The 17,249-nt window shown below is 34.9% G+C and overlaps 2 protein-coding genes and 1 pseudogene across 4 annotated transcripts; 1 reads left to right on the top strand and 2 right to left on the bottom strand.

Moving 5' to 3' along the window:
* The first annotated feature begins 384 nt into the window (after positions 1–384).
* Positions 385–2,339, top strand: CYP703A2 (cytochrome P450, family 703, subfamily A, polypeptide 2). The gene is made up of 2 exons (XM_047319489.2): positions 385–1,428; positions 1,645–2,339. The coding sequence occupies exons 1-2, from the start codon at positions 499–501 to the stop codon at positions 2,281–2,283; spliced, it is 1,569 nt and encodes a 522-aa protein (XP_047175445.2). The 5' UTR covers positions 385–498; the 3' UTR covers positions 2,284–2,339.
* Positions 2,340–5,864: 3,525 nt separating this feature from the next.
* LOC124842897 (histone-lysine N-methyltransferase, H3 lysine-79 specific-like protein) lies at positions 5,865–10,307 on the bottom strand. Of its 2 annotated transcripts, none has more exons than XM_047319494.2 (6): positions 10,185–10,307; positions 9,650–10,032; positions 9,347–9,399; positions 9,065–9,102; positions 7,330–7,942; positions 5,865–6,255 (listed from the first exon to the last, which is right to left on the bottom strand). In XM_047319494.2, the coding sequence occupies exons 1-6, from the start codon at positions 10,229–10,231 to the stop codon at positions 6,073–6,075; spliced, it is 1,317 nt and encodes a 438-aa protein (XP_047175450.2). In that variant the 5' UTR covers positions 10,232–10,307; the 3' UTR covers positions 5,865–6,072. The 2 variants fall into 2 exon arrangements, with proteins under 2 accessions (XP_047175450.2, XP_087955923.1); XM_088099797.1 differs by having other exon boundaries at positions 9,650–9,864; positions 10,185–10,293.
* Positions 10,308–12,068: 1,761 nt separating this feature from the next.
* On the bottom strand, positions 12,069–12,973 carry LOC124842892 (aspartic proteinase A1 pseudogene; annotated as a pseudogene). Its single transcript, XR_015782276.1, has 3 exons — positions 12,666–12,973; positions 12,497–12,536; positions 12,069–12,223 (listed from the first exon to the last, which is right to left on the bottom strand). The product of XR_015782276.1 is annotated as an aspartic proteinase A1 pseudogene (transcript).
* Positions 12,974–17,249: the final 4,276 nt, after the last annotated feature.

Here is a 17,249-nt window from a genome sequence, read left to right as displayed (position 1 = left end):
TGTTTTGTGTGTAGCTTCATAAAGAACTTCGTCTTTTCAGTTAAACATGTATGAAGATCAAAATTACCAAATGGAGATCATGCATATGTAATCATTCAAAAAAGTTGAAGTAGGAGAAATGCAAAATTTATGTCTTTAACAAGAAAGAAACTTATAACACAACCATCATGCGCATGATGTCCTACCTAACATATATCTCTCTTTCACCTTAAAAAAACAGAGTTCTCAACAAGAAATCAATAAGATAAAACAACAACCAAGAATACAATAACACATAAAGATTGTGAACTGTTGAACTACCTTAACATTAAAAGATAACTACTTTCATCATCATAAATATTATATATAAAAAGCTTCAAATCATAACTGAAAACAGGGCAACCATTCAAACCAATGTTTACAAAATGCATCTAAAGATCATTGAAACAAAAGGGTGTGCTTGAAACAGATTTCTTTGCTTTGATCAAAAGCCTTTGTTTTAGATAAAGCACTTAGAAAATGGTTTTGGCAACGTTTATCTCAGCCCTACTCCTAGCTGCATTAGCCTCTAAAATCATCAGACATTGGCTTATGAGAAAGTCTCTATCTTCTCACAAGACCAACGGGCTTCCTCCAGGCCCACCAAAGTGGCCCATCGTTGGGAACCTCCTCCAATTGGGTCAACTTCCACATAGAGACTTGGCATCTTTGTGTGAGAAATATGGACCCTTAGTGTACCTAAAATTGGGCAACATCGATGCCATCACCACCAATGATCCTAAGATTATACATGAAATTCTTGTTTCCCAAGATGATGTTTTTGCCTCTCGACCACACACTCTTGCAGCAGTTCATTTAGCATATGGGTGTGGTGACGTTGCATTGGCCCCTTTGAGCCCTCATTGGAAGCGCATGAGAAGAATCTGCATGGAACATTTGTTAACAACAAAGAGGCTTGAGTCCTTCTCAAAACACCGTTTGGAGGAAGCCCAACACCTTGTCAAGGATGTTATGGCCCGGGCCCAAGAAGGGAGGCCCATTAACTTGAGGGAGGTTTTGGGTGCTTTCTCAATGAACAATGTGACTAGAATGTTGTTGGGTAAACAATATTTTGGGTCCAAATCTTCAGGCCCACAAGAGGCTATGGAGTTCATGCACATAACCCATGAGTTGTTTTGGTTGTTGGGTGTGATATATTTGGGTGACTACTTGCCAATGTGGAGGTGGATTGATCCTTATGGGTGTGAAAAGAAAATGAGGGAAGTGGAAAAAAGAGTGGATGATTTTCATTCCAAGATTATCGAAGAACATAGAAAGGCAAGGGAATATAAGAAGGTGAAAACGGAAGAAGGTGATGGAGATATGGATTTTGTTGATGTTTTACTATCTTTACCCGGTCAAGATGGAAAAGAGCACATGGATGATGTGGAAATCAAAGCCTTAATTCAGGTATCATCATATTTCTTTAATAAAAAAATTTCTTAATCTTTTTGTAGGATAATTAACATATATATATATAATTTTAAAATATTAAAAAAATAGAAAAAATATTGTATATAACAATGATGGGTAACTTATAATGAAAAATTTGAAATATAGAACTTTGTACATATATTTGCAATTTCAAATTGAATAAATTAAATAATGATTGGAAAAAATGTTTAGGACATGATAGCTGCGGCAACAGACACATCAGCGGTAACAAACGAATGGGCGATGGCAGAGGTAATCAAACACCCAGACATCCTCGAAAAAGTCCAACAAGAACTGGACTCAGTAGTTGGGCCAAACAGAATGGTGTTGGAATCGGACTTGGCGCACCTTAATTACCTGCGCTGCGTCGTACGAGAAACTTTCCGCATGCACCCGGCGGGGCCCTTCCTCATTCCGCACGAGTCTGTCCGGGCCACCACCATCAACGGCTACCACATCCCCGCCAAGACACGTGTGTTCATCAACACTCATGGGCTGGGCCGCAACACGGAGATTTGGGACAACGTGGAGGAGTTCAGGCCCGAGAGACACTGGCCCAGTAACGGGGGTAGGGTTGAGATTAGTCATGGCGTTGACTTTAAGATTCTGCCTTTCAGTGCTGGAAAACGCAAGTGCCCTGGGGCACCGCTTGGCGTGAATTTGGTTCTGATGGCTTTGGCTAGACTCTTTCACTGTTTTCAGTGGACCCCACCGGAGGGTTTGAACCCTCAAGATATTGATACTACAGAAGTTTATGGGATGACTATGCCCAAGGCTAACCCTTTGTTTGCTGTTGCTGTTCCAAGGTTGTCAAATCATTTCTATCAGTGATTTAACAAATTGTTTTATTAGCTTAATTATGATGGATAACTTTAATGAAAAAAAATTTATTTTATTTAGATTTGTGTTTTTCAATTTAATATTTCTTCTATAAATACTGCTTGTTAATTTATATATAAAGTTCTTCACTCATCTTTTTTCAATAAATTATTATCAACCATTATTCATAATAAAAATGATAATGTCAAATGAGTAATGTTCAATTCATTAAAAAAACAACCTACAACATATGTATGATGTCCTTTTTAAGAAAAAATAAATTCAAGTGCAATTTTAAGTTTAACATCATATAGTCATAAGAAAATAAAATATTGTTTTAAAACTTGTATCTTATTAGTACTGTATTTTTATTAATAATTATTTGTTAAAAAAATTATTTTCAAAGAGAAACAAGAACAAACAAAGAGAATGAAAGAAAATTGAGAAAAAGAAAGTGTATGATGAAAAGGGTACATGGATTTGGCTCAACAGACAAACATATAGGAAAAACAATTAAATATATAAGAGAAAGAGAAAACCAGAAACAAAACTATGAGACAGTCTCTCTACAAAAGAAATAAAAAAAATAAAAAATGTTTATCCCACTTTATATTTAAAATGGATTCCGGACCTTAGATACAATAATAATACTAAGTACAATGATATTTTAATAATAACATTTGACAACATTTTGACATTAACCAAATGTCAAAATACGAGTGGTTTACGTGAAAAACAATATTTAAAAATGAGAATGACATAGAAAGAGAATTGGGAGAAGGTTAGAAAGTGAAGAGTTTCATTTTCTCTTTTCAAAATTTGAATTTGAGGCAAAGTGTGAGAGAACCCAAGCTTAGAGAGAGAAAGCAAACCCTAGAGTGAGTCTCGCTCCCTCCCACCCAGCCAACCTACCTCTTCCCAGAAACGTGTCGGTGCAAGCGTGGTCCGCTGAAGTTCCCCGTGCGGAAGTGGTATCCGTTCTAGTGACCGACGACGTTGGAAGCTTTGATTGGAATCGCCACCCACAAAGGCGCGTTTTGAGCTACTGTCGTTTACGTCTACTCACCCACCCAGTCATTGTGGTTTGTCTTCCTCGGAACGTCGCAATCCTTTGTCCGCTAGAGTGTCGCCGTCGACGTTTACCCACCCACCCTTCTTGCTCCGTGCCACCCACCGAGAGGCGTTGGTGTTCATTAAAGCGTGGTCAGACTGTCTTTGTTCATTAAAAGTTGGTTTAGTTTAAATTTATTAGGGCATTTATGTGTTGTTGTGTTTTTTGGGTATTTTTCAAGGTATGGTTTAGTGTGGATTGACGTTGTGTAGAAGATTTAGTAGTTGATGGCATTTTTGGGTGGAAAGTATGAAATTCTTTTCTAATTTTTCTGACCATTTACTGGTTTAGTTCTTTCGACACAATTATTATGTCATTTATATACAATTCCATGTCCAAAAAATCGTTCTTTGTAAAACTCATGGTGCAGAAACTGCAGTGGTAGCAACGACAAAATAAGTGGGGACTTTAGGCAAATGTTTTGCACAACCAAGTCAACTACGTTGCAAGTACCACACTTGCACACTCCAAGCCAACCAAACTTGAAAGTTTTTTTAATGTTTATTTCTGTAAATAAAAAATTTTATTATTTCATTGATATGTTAAATAACATTATTTGTATGTTGGACTTTGTTTGATGTAGATATGATTGTGAAGTTATTGTTTTGAAATTTATGGAGTTGTGGGATGGCGTTGAGAAATAGGAAGGCAACACAATGTCCACTTATGTAACTCTAAGTTATAAAAAAATTTATTTTTGAGAGCTTTGATAAAAGATGTTGCATTTTATTGATATTTTGTGCATTTATCTCTTTGTAGGAGAAACTGCAACAAGTTAGGGAGAAGTATGTTTGTGATTGGATCTTGGATGTGGACAATGTTCGGAGAGATGAAATGTTGCAAGATTTAGGCCTTATGTAGATGTTGTTGAATAGGGATTTTTGCAATGTGATTGATGTTTTGCATACAAGTTTTTGAATATGTATTGATGAGGTCTGAATGTACATATTTTTTTGTTAAAAATGTTCAAAGAAATGTATTGGTTACATTTATTGATAATCAAATTTAAAGATGAGAATGATCATTGTTTACGATGTATGTACTGTAGTCCCCACGAATTTTGGATGTCATTATTTAGGAAATCTTGTATGTATAGGGTTCTATGTAAAATAAATGATGAAAGATGCAACATATTTGGCTTAACTCTCAATGAATCCGTCAACATGACTTGTATGTCCATGTAAGGTCACAAATTTTTAAGGCCTCTTGCTCGACATATTGCTATAAGACAGCGTATAATTGAAAATCAAGCTTCTGTCACTAAGTTTTTTTTATTAGGTATAGTGGAAACATCTTGTTCAAGATAATCAAGATATCCTTGTCTAAAAAACCATAACTCCATGGAAGCAGACCAAGTTAAATAGTTTTTCAGTTGAGTTTTGCAAAAGTAATGATAGGAGTAGCAGATAAAGAAGGTGTTCCAAAAACAAAAGTCATTCTAAAACCAAATAAATGAAGGAAAATCTAATTTTGAGAGTAGAAACCCTATATATGAGCTACTATTAACGAAAGAGAAAAATAGGGACCATAACACACTCAAGGGACTACAGTGAAACAATTGACAGTAGCGTAGTGATATTCCGACATAGAAAAGGTGACACGTGAGGAACACGCGTCCTAGGCTAGTCGGAGATAAACGACGTGTGACAGCATGTGTGGAGGCGAATGAGGCGGCATCCACTAGGAGTGAGTCATGTTTCTCAAGGTGCACCTAACCCTTGACTTCGTCGAAAAAAAGTGACAACAAATAATGACAGACAACAATGACGACAGGAACTGGAAGCTTAGGTAGTTGGCTCTAGAGGCCAACTTAAAGAGTTAAGAGAAGCTAAAAACTTTTACTACTCACTTCTCTAAACCCTAATACACCATACTATCCTATTTATAGAAAAATCTACTAGAAATACATTACATTCCAACAAACTAAATCTTAATTTTATTAAACTTAAACTGATAAAATGTAAACTAAATTTTAATTTTAATTAAATTAAATAATAAAATATATAATAAATTTTAATTTTAATTAAATTTAATTTAATAAAATATAGATTAAATTTTAATTTTAATTTGTTTTATATATTATAATATATTACTGAACCGACTTTTTTATAAACAATTATTAAAATACCTTTACCCTAAGCTTAAACCTTATGCTCTCTAGTCTATATCAAGGTTAGTTTCTTTTTTATCCTCTTTTGATTTCTCATAATCTATTAAATTATTCAATGATGTTACCTCATATGAATATGCTAAGATGAATGTGTTAAGTGTAAAATTCAATAGAATAAAAATATAAGAATTAGAACGTGTCAGGTAAAAAAAATTATAAATTTTAAAATTTTGAAAACTAAAATCACATGAAAAAGAAGAATCAAAATCACATAGGAGTTAAGGAAGCGCCAAAATTAAAATTTAACGAAAAATATTTGCATGACATTAGAGGGAGAAAGGGAGATCAAGATTACTTTACTTTGCACATCAATAAAGAAAAAGAAATCAAATGAACTGGAATTGAAAATGAAGTGCAAATGCAGATAAGTTCAAATTACTGGGACCAGTTTCCTATTCTACAACCAACAAATTACCCGTGTTGGTTAACTTGTATAAATACCTAAATCATAAGCTATTGTTTTACATATATAAACATCAAAGTAAATGAAGTAGAATGATAAAAAATAATTCAAGATTCCTTATGTATGTAGCTTGCTTTTTTTGTCTCTAGCAGCTTGGATTTGATCAGCAAGTGACACTTCTTTCTGCATTTTTTCTCTCTTGATAAGCTCTAAATCCAATTTATTATGGGCTGGAAAAATGCAATCAAAAGTGTCTCCTTCTCTAGTTAAGTCACCATTGCTGTTCTCAATCATGTGAATCTAAACACAAGACAAATTTGGCATCATTGGAAGCAGAGAGGCATAAATAAAAATAGGTTAAATTGAAACTTTGGTTCCTTACACCTCAATTTTTCATTTGTCCCCATACATGAAATAACCTCCACCTTTTGGTTTCTATATTTGACATAGTTTCTTGTTTTAGTCCTTATGTGAAAACAATTCATACTACATTTTGATCCTTATATAAAGAAAAATTCTAAATTTGGGTGAGATTGGTGTCCCTATATTAGACATATCAATTTTCGTTTTCGTCCCTGTATGAAAAATATTCTTACATTGCAAATTGTAAAAGAAAAATTCAAGTAAACCAAAATATTTTTTCACGTAGGAATTAAAACAAAAAATGCTTCTAGTTCTAAATATATTATTTAACAATACAAGAGTATAACAAGGGATTTGACTTAGAATGAAAGTGTTGGAAGTGTTGAAGATCCTTCGTCGACTAGAAATATGATTAAATAATAGAATATAAGTGGGTTCAAAGTATATTCCTAACTAGTTTTGTGAGATTAAACTAGACCTAAATTTACTTTCTAGGATGGTAGCAAAGTCTATCCCAACAAGCTTTTTATTAGACCTATACTATCACTCGACTACCTGCAAATACCTAATCCGATATTTGAGATGTCTAATCCTAAATATGAGAGTGTTTTGAGATCTCACATCCATGAAAAAGATATGCCTAAATTATAGTATATAAGTAGAAACGAAATTCATCTGACTGGCAGATTTTGTGAAGATTTTGAATAATTAAGTTAGGTCTAAATCCACTTTCTAAGAAATAGTAAGAATTAAGGTCATTACAAACAAATATATAGCATAGATGCTTTTAGAGCTATACTACTCTCATCACTCTAAAGGACATTTTTCTACTACTTTCTTATTGGCTTATTCCTTATTTCATTCAGCTCCTCTCTCTCCCTGGTCTAAAAGACCTATTACAGGATGTGTTTTAAGTTTCTACTGATAATACAGATAAAAGGGTTTTTAATTGACAAAGCCAACGTGTTGCATTTATATACAGTCAATAAAAGAGGAAAAACAGAATCTTACCTTAGTTAATGGATTGCACAGTTTTAACTCTTGAGTATCTTCCAAGGAAGCTTTGCCTTCCTTACTATTTCTGTGGCGATGACTCTTTATATTTCCTTTCACTTTAGCCCTCTCTTGATGCTCTTTTCTCTTCTGAGTGAGGATTACCCTTTTTATTGCTTTTATCCGAGCTGCTTTCTCTGATTTTACCCTGGCCAACTCTTTTTTCTTTGCATTTTCTTCAGTACGCTGAAATCGGCGCTGGCGAATAATTTCTTCTTGTATCTTCTCATAGCTGTCCCAGTCAAGCTCTTGTTCCCCACTCCCTCCTTTCTTAGCTGCTCTGGCTATGTTTTCCCTCCATGCTAGGATGATATTCTTTGCTCCAGTAACTGCCATCACCTTTTCTCTTCGCTTTTTGCTGGCTAGCATATGATGATGGAGCTCCAACTGTTGTCTTATCTTATGGTAGCTATCCCATTCTAGCTCTGCCTGACCAATTCCTCCTTTCTTGGCAAAATTTGCTATGCTTTGTGTCCATGAAAGCAAAAAATCCTCCCTTATCCGTTTCGACTTCAGCCGCTCACGCCAAACACGCCTCACTGAATCACTTATCTTTGCCTTGGTTTGATCACTGCAGGAAGGTTGATATTTAATGAATATGAATGCATAGCCAATGGCTACAAATTTAATATTCATTTCATAGGCAAGATTAAAGACAATCAAAAAAATTTATTCAACACTATCTATCAATGAGTGCAAAATATATTTGAAACTGTGTACCATAAAGATATGTAACTTTCAGGTGCATTGAGACTGGAAGTATGAGGATCATTGTTAAGTATCAGAGTCGGTAACAATCATAATCTCACAAAACAGTAGAAAATTCTCAGATATTACTCAGTACTTACAAGAGTGGAACACTTTATGACAGCAATGATAGTAAATAATGCAGAATGACCTCAATTGTTAGACATATGAGCCTTTATATTTAGTCAGACAAACAGCAATAAATACAAAATCGAAACATCATATATCTTAAAACAGACATGTTATAACCTGAGAAATAAACATTTTGTTTCTCTAAGCCAAGTAGCATACAACTCGATGCCGGTTTATTGCCTATACTATCCCATCACAATGTGGAAGGTAGAAACATTCATATGATAAGTAATCAAGAGTCCAAATCCAAGTCTTCAATCTCAGTAACTTCTAGTCTCCATTCTTTCCCCCATTTCTGAATTAACAAAGGAGTAGGATTACTTTTCTTCGGTTAAAATTGGTAGAATTTGAACAACCAAAGGTCTAAAGACCAGACATCCCATCATTTTTACTCCCAAATGATAGGTTCCTAATCAGAAACCTATAGAAAACACACTCCACGCACTCAAAACACACAGCCAAGAATGTTGTATAACCTCTTTGTATTTACAGTCAATCAAGAATACAAGTACGGAGAGCTTAACCTCCCCCTTCAGGACAACAAGTTCCTGACAATATGTTATTATCCAAAAGCCAACCCCTCTACAATTAAACCCAAACCTATTTATACAAGTCCCTCCCCGCCTTTCCTAACTGCCAAGGCAGTTAGGCTAACTAATGTCTCTTCCTTCTCTCATAAACCAATAACCTCCTAACATCCACAGTATTTTAGTTTCCCATTGATAAACTATCATTTTGCATGGAGCAAGATTACATTCTGCTTTGAGGAAGCATACAGAAAAACTTAGGAGATTTCCATGACAGATATGTTTACCTATGAGAATGGGGATGTTCGGCCATCTTCTTCCTTACCTGAAATTTGGTCAAGGAGAGACAGGAAATAAGGAAATAGTAGTTACATGGTAATTGAACTACCTAGCAACAGAAAAACTATTTTGTAAGGTAGCTAGCATTTGAATAATTACATAAAGAAATGAAGGAACCTAAAACCAAAGAATAACAACTAAAATCACTGTAACAATAAGTTAGTCAAATTGAAAACACTTGTAAAAGGAGAAAACACTCCAAAAACTGAATGACTCTTACTTGACTTCACCTTAGGATCCCTCAAAGCCTCTATAGTTCTTTGTCTGATTCGCTCCCGGGTCTCTGCATTGTGTCCGGAATCACAATCACTTACATAAAAAAACTAACCAACTACATGGTACACACAAGGTTTTAAAAGGCTGTCTGCAACCGCAATTTTGGCCACAACATCAAGGATTTTAGGGTTCATGACTACGACAATTAGGGCTATATCAATCACATTCGTCAGAATATAAAGAATCACAACAAAAACCCATAGCCACAAGTTAAAACCTGGGATACACACATCAATGTCAATTGAAATGTCAACTACCTGCACTGTGTTTCTTTCCTTTGTTCCAAGGCACTTTCCCGCGGTTGGCCAGCCCTATTCTCATTCTTCTGATCCTCTCCTTGAGCACCTCTTCGCTGAGGGAGTCATCAAAGCCAACCACTCCATCCCCATTGTTGAAATAATCAGAGTAATCAACAATAGCATCATCAGCATCATCAGCATCACTGAGTTGAAGCTCCTCAATGGGGAGAACCCTTTGGGAGGAACAAACAAAAGTTAAATTTGCAGGGGCAGCCCTGACCAGAGGAAGCACTTGCAATGTTGCTGGAGGGTAAAATGCACAAGTGCAATCAACCATGGTGGGTAAAAGAAGGCGTGAGTCAGTGTTGGAAATGTGGAATGAAACGAACATAGCTCTCACACTGACACAAAAAATTCAAGTTCCAAACTTTATAAGAAAAAGTCACAAAGTTGATTTCTTTGGCCTATGTTCATACTATCTAATCACATACAGAACATATGGGGTGTGTTAAATCCGAGTGGAAAAGAGAAAGAGAAAAAAGAGAGAGATTACACTAAGTTGGAGTGGAGCAAGAGGGTTGAAGCTGTGGATGAGAACATGAATGATAGAGAGCTGAGAGGTATAATCCTATCTAACCTAACCAATCAAACTTTTTCAATGGTTTTGCCTACAAAGGTTTCCATTTTTTATTTTTCTTTTCTTTTTGTGTTTAAATGAAAGGTTTCATGTTTCCTAAAAAAAATAGTGAATATTTAATTTGAACAGTTTTATATTAGTTCTCAATACTAAATTTCGTTTAAGTTTTTCTAAAATTAATAATCAAATTTGGATAGCAAAATAATAAAATTTAAATTTAAAAAAAGATTAAATTATTTCTTTAATTTCTATACTTTTTATAGAAACTATAAACAATAAAATATTAAATAACAAAAGCTGAGATGTTTTTTATTGTTAAATTTTTTATTTTGCATTCGTTTCGGAATGGATTGGTTTTGTTACCATACAACATCGAACATTCTAAAATTTTAATTGTTTTCTTTGTTTTTGGTTTCAATGTAGTCTGTTAAGTTTATTTATTCTTTTAAAAAGATTTCAATTTTGTCCAAACGTATAATTTAAAAGTGTCAATTTTGTCCAAATAAAATTTACTCCAATTTAATCTCTTTCATTAACTAAATGTTAACTATGTGTATCACTCACACAATCATAAACAATAAATTTTAAATAATTTATTAATAATATCCATGGATAAGATTTTTTATGCATAGAAGTTAGAGAGAAAGTTTAATCATTCAATTATTGAGAATTGTTATACTTTATTCAACTTCAAACAATTATTGAAAACTGTTAATCCTACCATCATAAAAATTTCTTTTTTTCTTTATTTTTTTTGTTTGAAAATAACAAGATGCTCAAACAGTTATCTCGTTATACCATATACATATTTTTTCCTAAAAAATAAATACTAAATCTATTTATCTTAAAAAAAATAAATTAACTGAAAAGTTCTTTTAATTATATTAGCAATACAATTTTTAATTTTCGTAAATTAAAAAATCTAAGAAGAAACATTTACATAAACATATAGTAAACTTCAATTAACAGAATTCAAAGACAAACATTTTAATGTTTAAACTAGAAAAGAAAATAGAAATTTTAAATGAATTTTAAATTGAAACTTTCTGACAGACGGTACAATACTATTGTAAGTATTTTGTTGAATGTTACCTTGAATTTGTCAAGGATATATTTCAATATATTGAATTTAAATTGATATTAATTTAAAATATTTTATTTTTCATTATTTATTTGATAAGTAAATTCAAATTTGAATATTTTTATTTAGATGAAATATTTCAATTTCTAATACATACAATTATTTAAATATAAAACAATCATAATTAATGTTGCTCAGTTTTTTTTCAGTCAACATTTCGAAAAATTGAAACAAACTATTGATAAATAATAATATTTGTGTTGATAGTAAGAAAAAAACTCACTATAGATATTAAAATAAAAGAAAACTGCCAACTAACAATTCATAAAAAAATTAACTTTTTTTTTCATAAGCTCTCGTTTTTTCTCTCTTTGTTTAGGTTTTATTTTTATTTACTAAATTTATTTAAATACCATTTTACAAATTCTATTTCTATTTAACTTTGTTATAATAATTTTATTAATTTAATAGTCTTTTGAAACTGGGTGCCAAACAAAAAATATAGGTTTAATATCTTCAAAAGTCTCTATGTGATTTTGTATCAATTGGGTCTCTTTATTTTGAAAGAGCTTAACTAGGTTTATTTTTATGTAAAATTGAATTAATAAAACCCCTACCGTTAAATTTTGTGGACGGCGTTAAAAATGTTGCCTGGTAGCTAAGTGAGGTAGCATCTCATAAGCACGTGACAAATAGCTGGACTTAAATGATTTTTTAATTTAAAAAAAATTTAAAAAAGTCTCTGTCACATCACCACCCTGACACGTCAACATCACCATCTCTAGAAAAACCCTAACTGTCGTCCATCCAGCACCATCCAACACCATCACCGCCATCCAGCACCATCCAACACCATCACCACCCTCACAAACACCTAAAAGAACATTGATATGTTTCAGAATTTAACGCACATTAATCAAAGCATATGCAACAAATAGGAGAAAAAGAATCTCATTTCACAAACATTGATGTAAAGATATAGTTTTTTGACCCTGCATTTCTTGAAAATAAATTCAAGTATTAGGAAGTAAAAAATTCAGTCTAGATTCACTCCTTATACCATATTCCAAAGCATCTTAACCACTCAATGACTCCACTAGTAAATCCCAAAATAGAAGTTTTTATTGTCGAGGAACAATAAAATCACCTGTAGAAGCACCTCCAATGAAAAACTCTCCAATTTCAATCTGCAAAAGATAACTTTCATGCTCAAGAATTTTCTGGTGTGAATACATACATACAACATACATACATACATATATGTGTCTGTGTATTTAAAAGGAATTCCTAATCAAATAAATTGTGTTTTTGCTAACCTGCCAGTAACCTTTTTTAGTAACTGGAATATAAGTGTGGTCTCCTTTAAAGTGCTTTAGGTTAACACCACCGAAAACCATTTCACCACCTTTTTTCGCATTTGGATCCCCATTCAACAAAAAGGAAAACACCTTCTCACTGATAAGATTTTGCTCTACCATTTTGTACCTGTGATCTTGCCTTTGCGACTCGTTCAATAATATTCTCAATCACCAAACACATAAAACAAAACATACTTTAAAAGCCCTCTGAATCTTCCCTAAATGCAACACCCCCTAAACGCAACACCGGTAGCACAATGAAGATCTCCTAAAGATGCATCATAAGAATCCCATAAAGCTTAACAAAAAGTGGTGGACAGAAACCTTCTTCTTTGCATAAAAAAGTGGTCGCCGGACACATTAAACTTGACCAGAGTAGCTTCCTTGTCGAGGCGCAAGAAGTAGTTGCGGCGGCCGCGGACGAGGTTGATGATGGCGAGGCAGTTGTCACAAGCAACGTGAGGGCGCACTCACCGAACGGTTCAGGGCAAGGTCGTTGATAGCGGCGTGGCAGTGGAAGAAAAGCGTAGTAAGATGGACGAAGCCGTCCGCGTAAAAAATGGTGAGAGAGCCAGCGACGTTGGCGGAGATGAGGTTGCGGGGGAACGGAAGATTGGTAGGGGCGTAGAAGGAGAAGGCGGTGACAAAGGTAGAGTGTTGGTGGAGGGAACTGAGGGAGGAGGCGGTGGAGAGGTCGTAGAGATGGATGGTGTTGTCGTCACACTCCTCGCTCTTCTTCCTAAAACCCTAGGTTTTTTAACTCTGAGACAAATGAAAGAAGCTTGGAGACAAATGAAAGAAGCATGGAGGAAAAACAGAAAAACGAAAACCTATCCTTTTAGTTTTACTTTTTATTAATTTGTAATAATTCATTTTAAAATTCCATAAGTAATATTAGAAGGTAATGTATATCAGATTACATGCCAATTTTAAATGGTTACACATGGATTATATCTTCAGGTAATCTTTCCGTCTAACGCGTCAACATTACATATTTTATATACATAAAAAAAATCCGTATATAAAATCGGTATTTAACTTCTTTTTTGTGATCCGTATATAAAATATGTATGTAATACTTATATTACATACGGATCAAAATCCGTATGTAAATATCAGTAGGTAATTCTCATTTTTCTTGTAGTGCACGCCACCACCAAAGCGTCTTCTCCCTTCTGTTGCACCTCCATCATCATGGTGCCAGCAGCACTGTCGTCCAATCTCCACCACAAAATCATCCACCATACATCGCTGCTACAAATCGCGAATCGCCACTCTTCTTCACCACTAACCGCGTCGTTGCTTGCCTCTACCTACAACCACAATCAGACCTGCAAGCAAACCAGAAGTCAATAACCTTCAAGCGTCATCACCACCGTCGCACCATCTATAGCGACGAGATCATCTTTTTCACCATCAATAACTAGAAAACCACAAACAGATCTGTAGAAAACCAAGATTCGACCACACCCTAAATGTTGTCGCTGTAGATTGCGAATGTCTTTTTTCACCTCGCGCAGCTCCAATCACGCGAATCGCCTGCAGATTAACCCAAGAGCGACCCACATATCTTTGTCTTCTCCATTGACGCACCAGAAACGAAACTCGCGAGTTCTTTCGTTCTCCATTACTTGCAAATCAAACGCATAAATAGTGTATCAACCACAGGGTCAACTTCCTTCAAGCCAGAATCTCAATCGCGATCCTTCATCCTTCCTTGAAAGCAGCTCACGGCACAGGCACAAAATTCTCGTTCATGACGGCGCAGGATGTAAGACCCTAGAACCTCATGAACTTACCTAGTTGTAAAAAGTTTAAGTTATAATGTAAAAATAAAGTGCTGTCAGACTTGACATGGTTTACTATTTTAATTATAACTTTTTGTAGAAAATATCAATTTAGCTGATTCTTCTTTTATTGGATAGTAGACTCAAAGAGCTTCAATTTGAGTACTCATACGCGTATTTTCGACTTCGGTAAGGGGGTCAACCGGACTGTCAAAGTTGCGGTAAATTTTGCTGCTGGGGATTTGCGTGAGCAGTAAATTTTTTTGGATTGTAGGCAATGTGAGCTGGCTTGGCTGCGGTTCCTTTTGTGAGAATATTTTGGGGACCCTTTCAGACATTCCCTCCATGTTTTGGGGCTGGAAAGGAGTATGGGGCATTGTTTTATTGAATTATCTTTGCTAAATAACAATTCCATGGGTCCTTGTGTGTCTAGGAATCATTTCCTTTAATTCCAAAGCTGAATGAGTGTTTTGGACAGCAGAGAAAGGCCCTTAGTTAGAGTATTTCGAAATTTCTAAGTGTGCTAAGTGTGGAGATTGTCTTGGCCTGTGAAAGAAGAGAGGGATTCCAAGAAACTAGAGTTCTACCAAGGTTGTGGAAGAGATCAAGTTAAAGTGTTCAAGGCAAAAAGGTAAGGGGGTTTAACTTGGGATATAACATAGTGTATGATGGGTAGAAGGTAACCATATAAAGTTGTTTCATGCTTTCTTCCTTGTGTGTTGGGATTAAATTTAACATGTTGAAGCATGTGTTTTTCTTCTTGGTAGTGAGTTTTATGAGTTTTGAGTATAACATGAGTTTTGGATATAAAACGCAGAATCTAAAACTGAACTGTTGTGATTTTTCCCAGATTTATTTGAGACCCTTCCCGATATCCAAATTAGTCTTGTGAGTAGTCAAAAGAAAGATATTTGAGTCTAGTTTCCAGAAAAGCAAGAATTAACTCAATTGGAGTTTGGTAGAGAGAGTAATGAGCAAAACCATAAGCAACGGTCAAAACTGAGAAGACCAGAGAGTGGTGAACTTTTCCGCTTTTTAATAATTTTACTGAAGCTAGATCTATAGTCCAAAAATTTAGATTTAGATGTCCAAAGAAAGATATTTGAGTCTAGTTTCCAGCAAAGCAAGAATCAACTCAATTGGAGTTCGGTAGAGAGAGTAATGAGCAAAAGAGGCATCAAAGGTCAAAGCTGAACACACCTGAGCGTGATTAATGTTTCCGCGTTTTAATGATGTTACTGCAGCTAGCCCTGTAGTCCAAAAATTTAGATTTATATGTCCAAAGAAAGATATTTGAGTCTAGTTTCCAGCAAAGCAAGAATCAACTCAATTGGAGTTCGGTAGAGAGAGTAATGAGCAAAAGAGGCATCAAAGGTCAAAGCTGAACATACCTGAGCGTGATTAATGTTTCCGCGTTTTAATGATGTTACTGCAGCTATCCCTGTAGTCCAAAAATTTAGATTTGTATGTCCAAAGAAAGATATTTGAGTCTAGTTTCCAGGAAATCAAGAATCAACTCAATTGGAGTTCGGTAGAGAGAGTAATGAGCAAAAGAGTCATCAAAGGTCAAAGCTGAACATACCTGAGCGTGATTAATGTTTCCGCGTTTTAATGATGTTACTGCAGCTAGCCCTGTAGTCCAAAAATTTAGATTTATATGTCCAAAGAAAGATATTTGAGTCTAGTTTCCAGGAAATCAAGAATCAACTCAATTGGAGTTCGGTAGAGAGAGTAATGAGCAAAAGAGTCATCAAAGGTCAAAGCTGAACATACCTGAGCGTGATTAATGTTTCCGCGTTTTAATGATGTTACTGCAGCTAGCCCTGTAGTCCAAAAATTTAGATTTATATGTCCAAGGAAAGATATTTGAGTCTAGTTTCCAACAAAGCAAGAACCAACTTAATTGGAGTTTGGTAGAGAGATTTATGAGTAAAACAGTCAGCAAAGGTTAAAACTAAGAAGACCAGAGCGTGGTGAAAGTTTAGCTTTTTAATAATTTTACTGCAGCTAGATCTGTAGTCCAAAAATTTAGATTTATATGTCCAAAGAAAGATATTTGAGTCTAGTTTCCAATAAAAAAAAAAAAAAGAAATGAACTCATTTGAAGTTATGTATAGAGAATTATGAGTAAAATAACAAGCAAAGGTCAGTGTGGACAACATTCAATTTTTACTCGTTGGGAATACTTATCTACACTCTTTGGCCAAGAGTGTGGGTAAGAGGGTATTGAGAATTCTCTTCCATTGTTGGAAGAGGAAAGAATGAATTATGAGAATGAGAGGACTGAAAGAGATTGAGGTTCGAGTGTGATGGTGAAACTGTGAGAGCAAGCGTTCTGTCATTTTCTTAGAATTCTTGTCGAATCGATGGTGTTCGTATTGCGATACGATAGTGTGTTGAGTCTCTGCGGAGACTGAGATTCGAGTGTCACCCTTTCCTCGTGCGCGGGGACTAGAGGGGGTTGAATGTCTCGCCCAATGACTTCGGCTCGTGTGAGTATAGTGCTCGGTGGGTGCGCCTAACCGAAGTTTTTACTCGTAATTCCTTGAGAGGTCGGGGAGATAGGTCTGAAGTTGCGATGGAAGACGGCTCGAATCGCCCTGTTTTGCGAAACAGGTTTGATACGACAAAATTCAAGGAAACAACAGAAGCTTGAGTAAATGATTGAGTTGTGAGCTTAATATTGTGATGTATTGTAATATTATGATCTTGATAGTCTGAGTGGTGATGGTCTGAGTTACGAGTTGGATATTGT

Source organism: Vigna umbellata, chromosome 9 (genome assembly GCF_029865625.1).
Source record: "Vigna umbellata cultivar VRB3 chromosome 9, Vumbellata_1.0, whole genome shotgun sequence".
NCBI classification, from domain to species: Eukaryota; Viridiplantae; Streptophyta; class Magnoliopsida; order Fabales; family Fabaceae; genus Vigna; species Vigna umbellata.
Note: the sequence above shows the minus strand (reverse complement) of the source record. Positions and strands in the feature narration are given on the sequence as shown.

Bases quoted from the DNA above. Each gene is read 5' to 3' on its own strand.
- LOC124842897 (XM_047319494.2), bottom strand. From the start codon at position 10,231: ATGTTCTCATCCACAGCTTCAACCCTCTTGCTCCACTCCAACTTAGT. The intron at 9,103-9,346 runs GTGAAGTCAAGT...ACCAAATTTCAG, and splicing joins AGGCTTTGAGGGATCCTAAG to GTAAGGAAGAAGATGGCCGA. The intron at 6,256-7,329 runs GTAAGATTCTGT...TCTTGTGTTTAG, and splicing joins TGTGCAATCCATTAACTAAG to ATTCACATGATTGAGAACAG.
- CYP703A2 (XM_047319489.2), top strand. From the start codon at position 499: ATGGTTTTGGCAACGTTTATCTCAGCCCTACTCCTAGCTGCATTAGCC. The intron at 1,429-1,644 runs GTATCATCATAT...AAAAATGTTTAG, and splicing joins AAATCAAAGCCTTAATTCAG to GACATGATAGCTGCGGCAAC.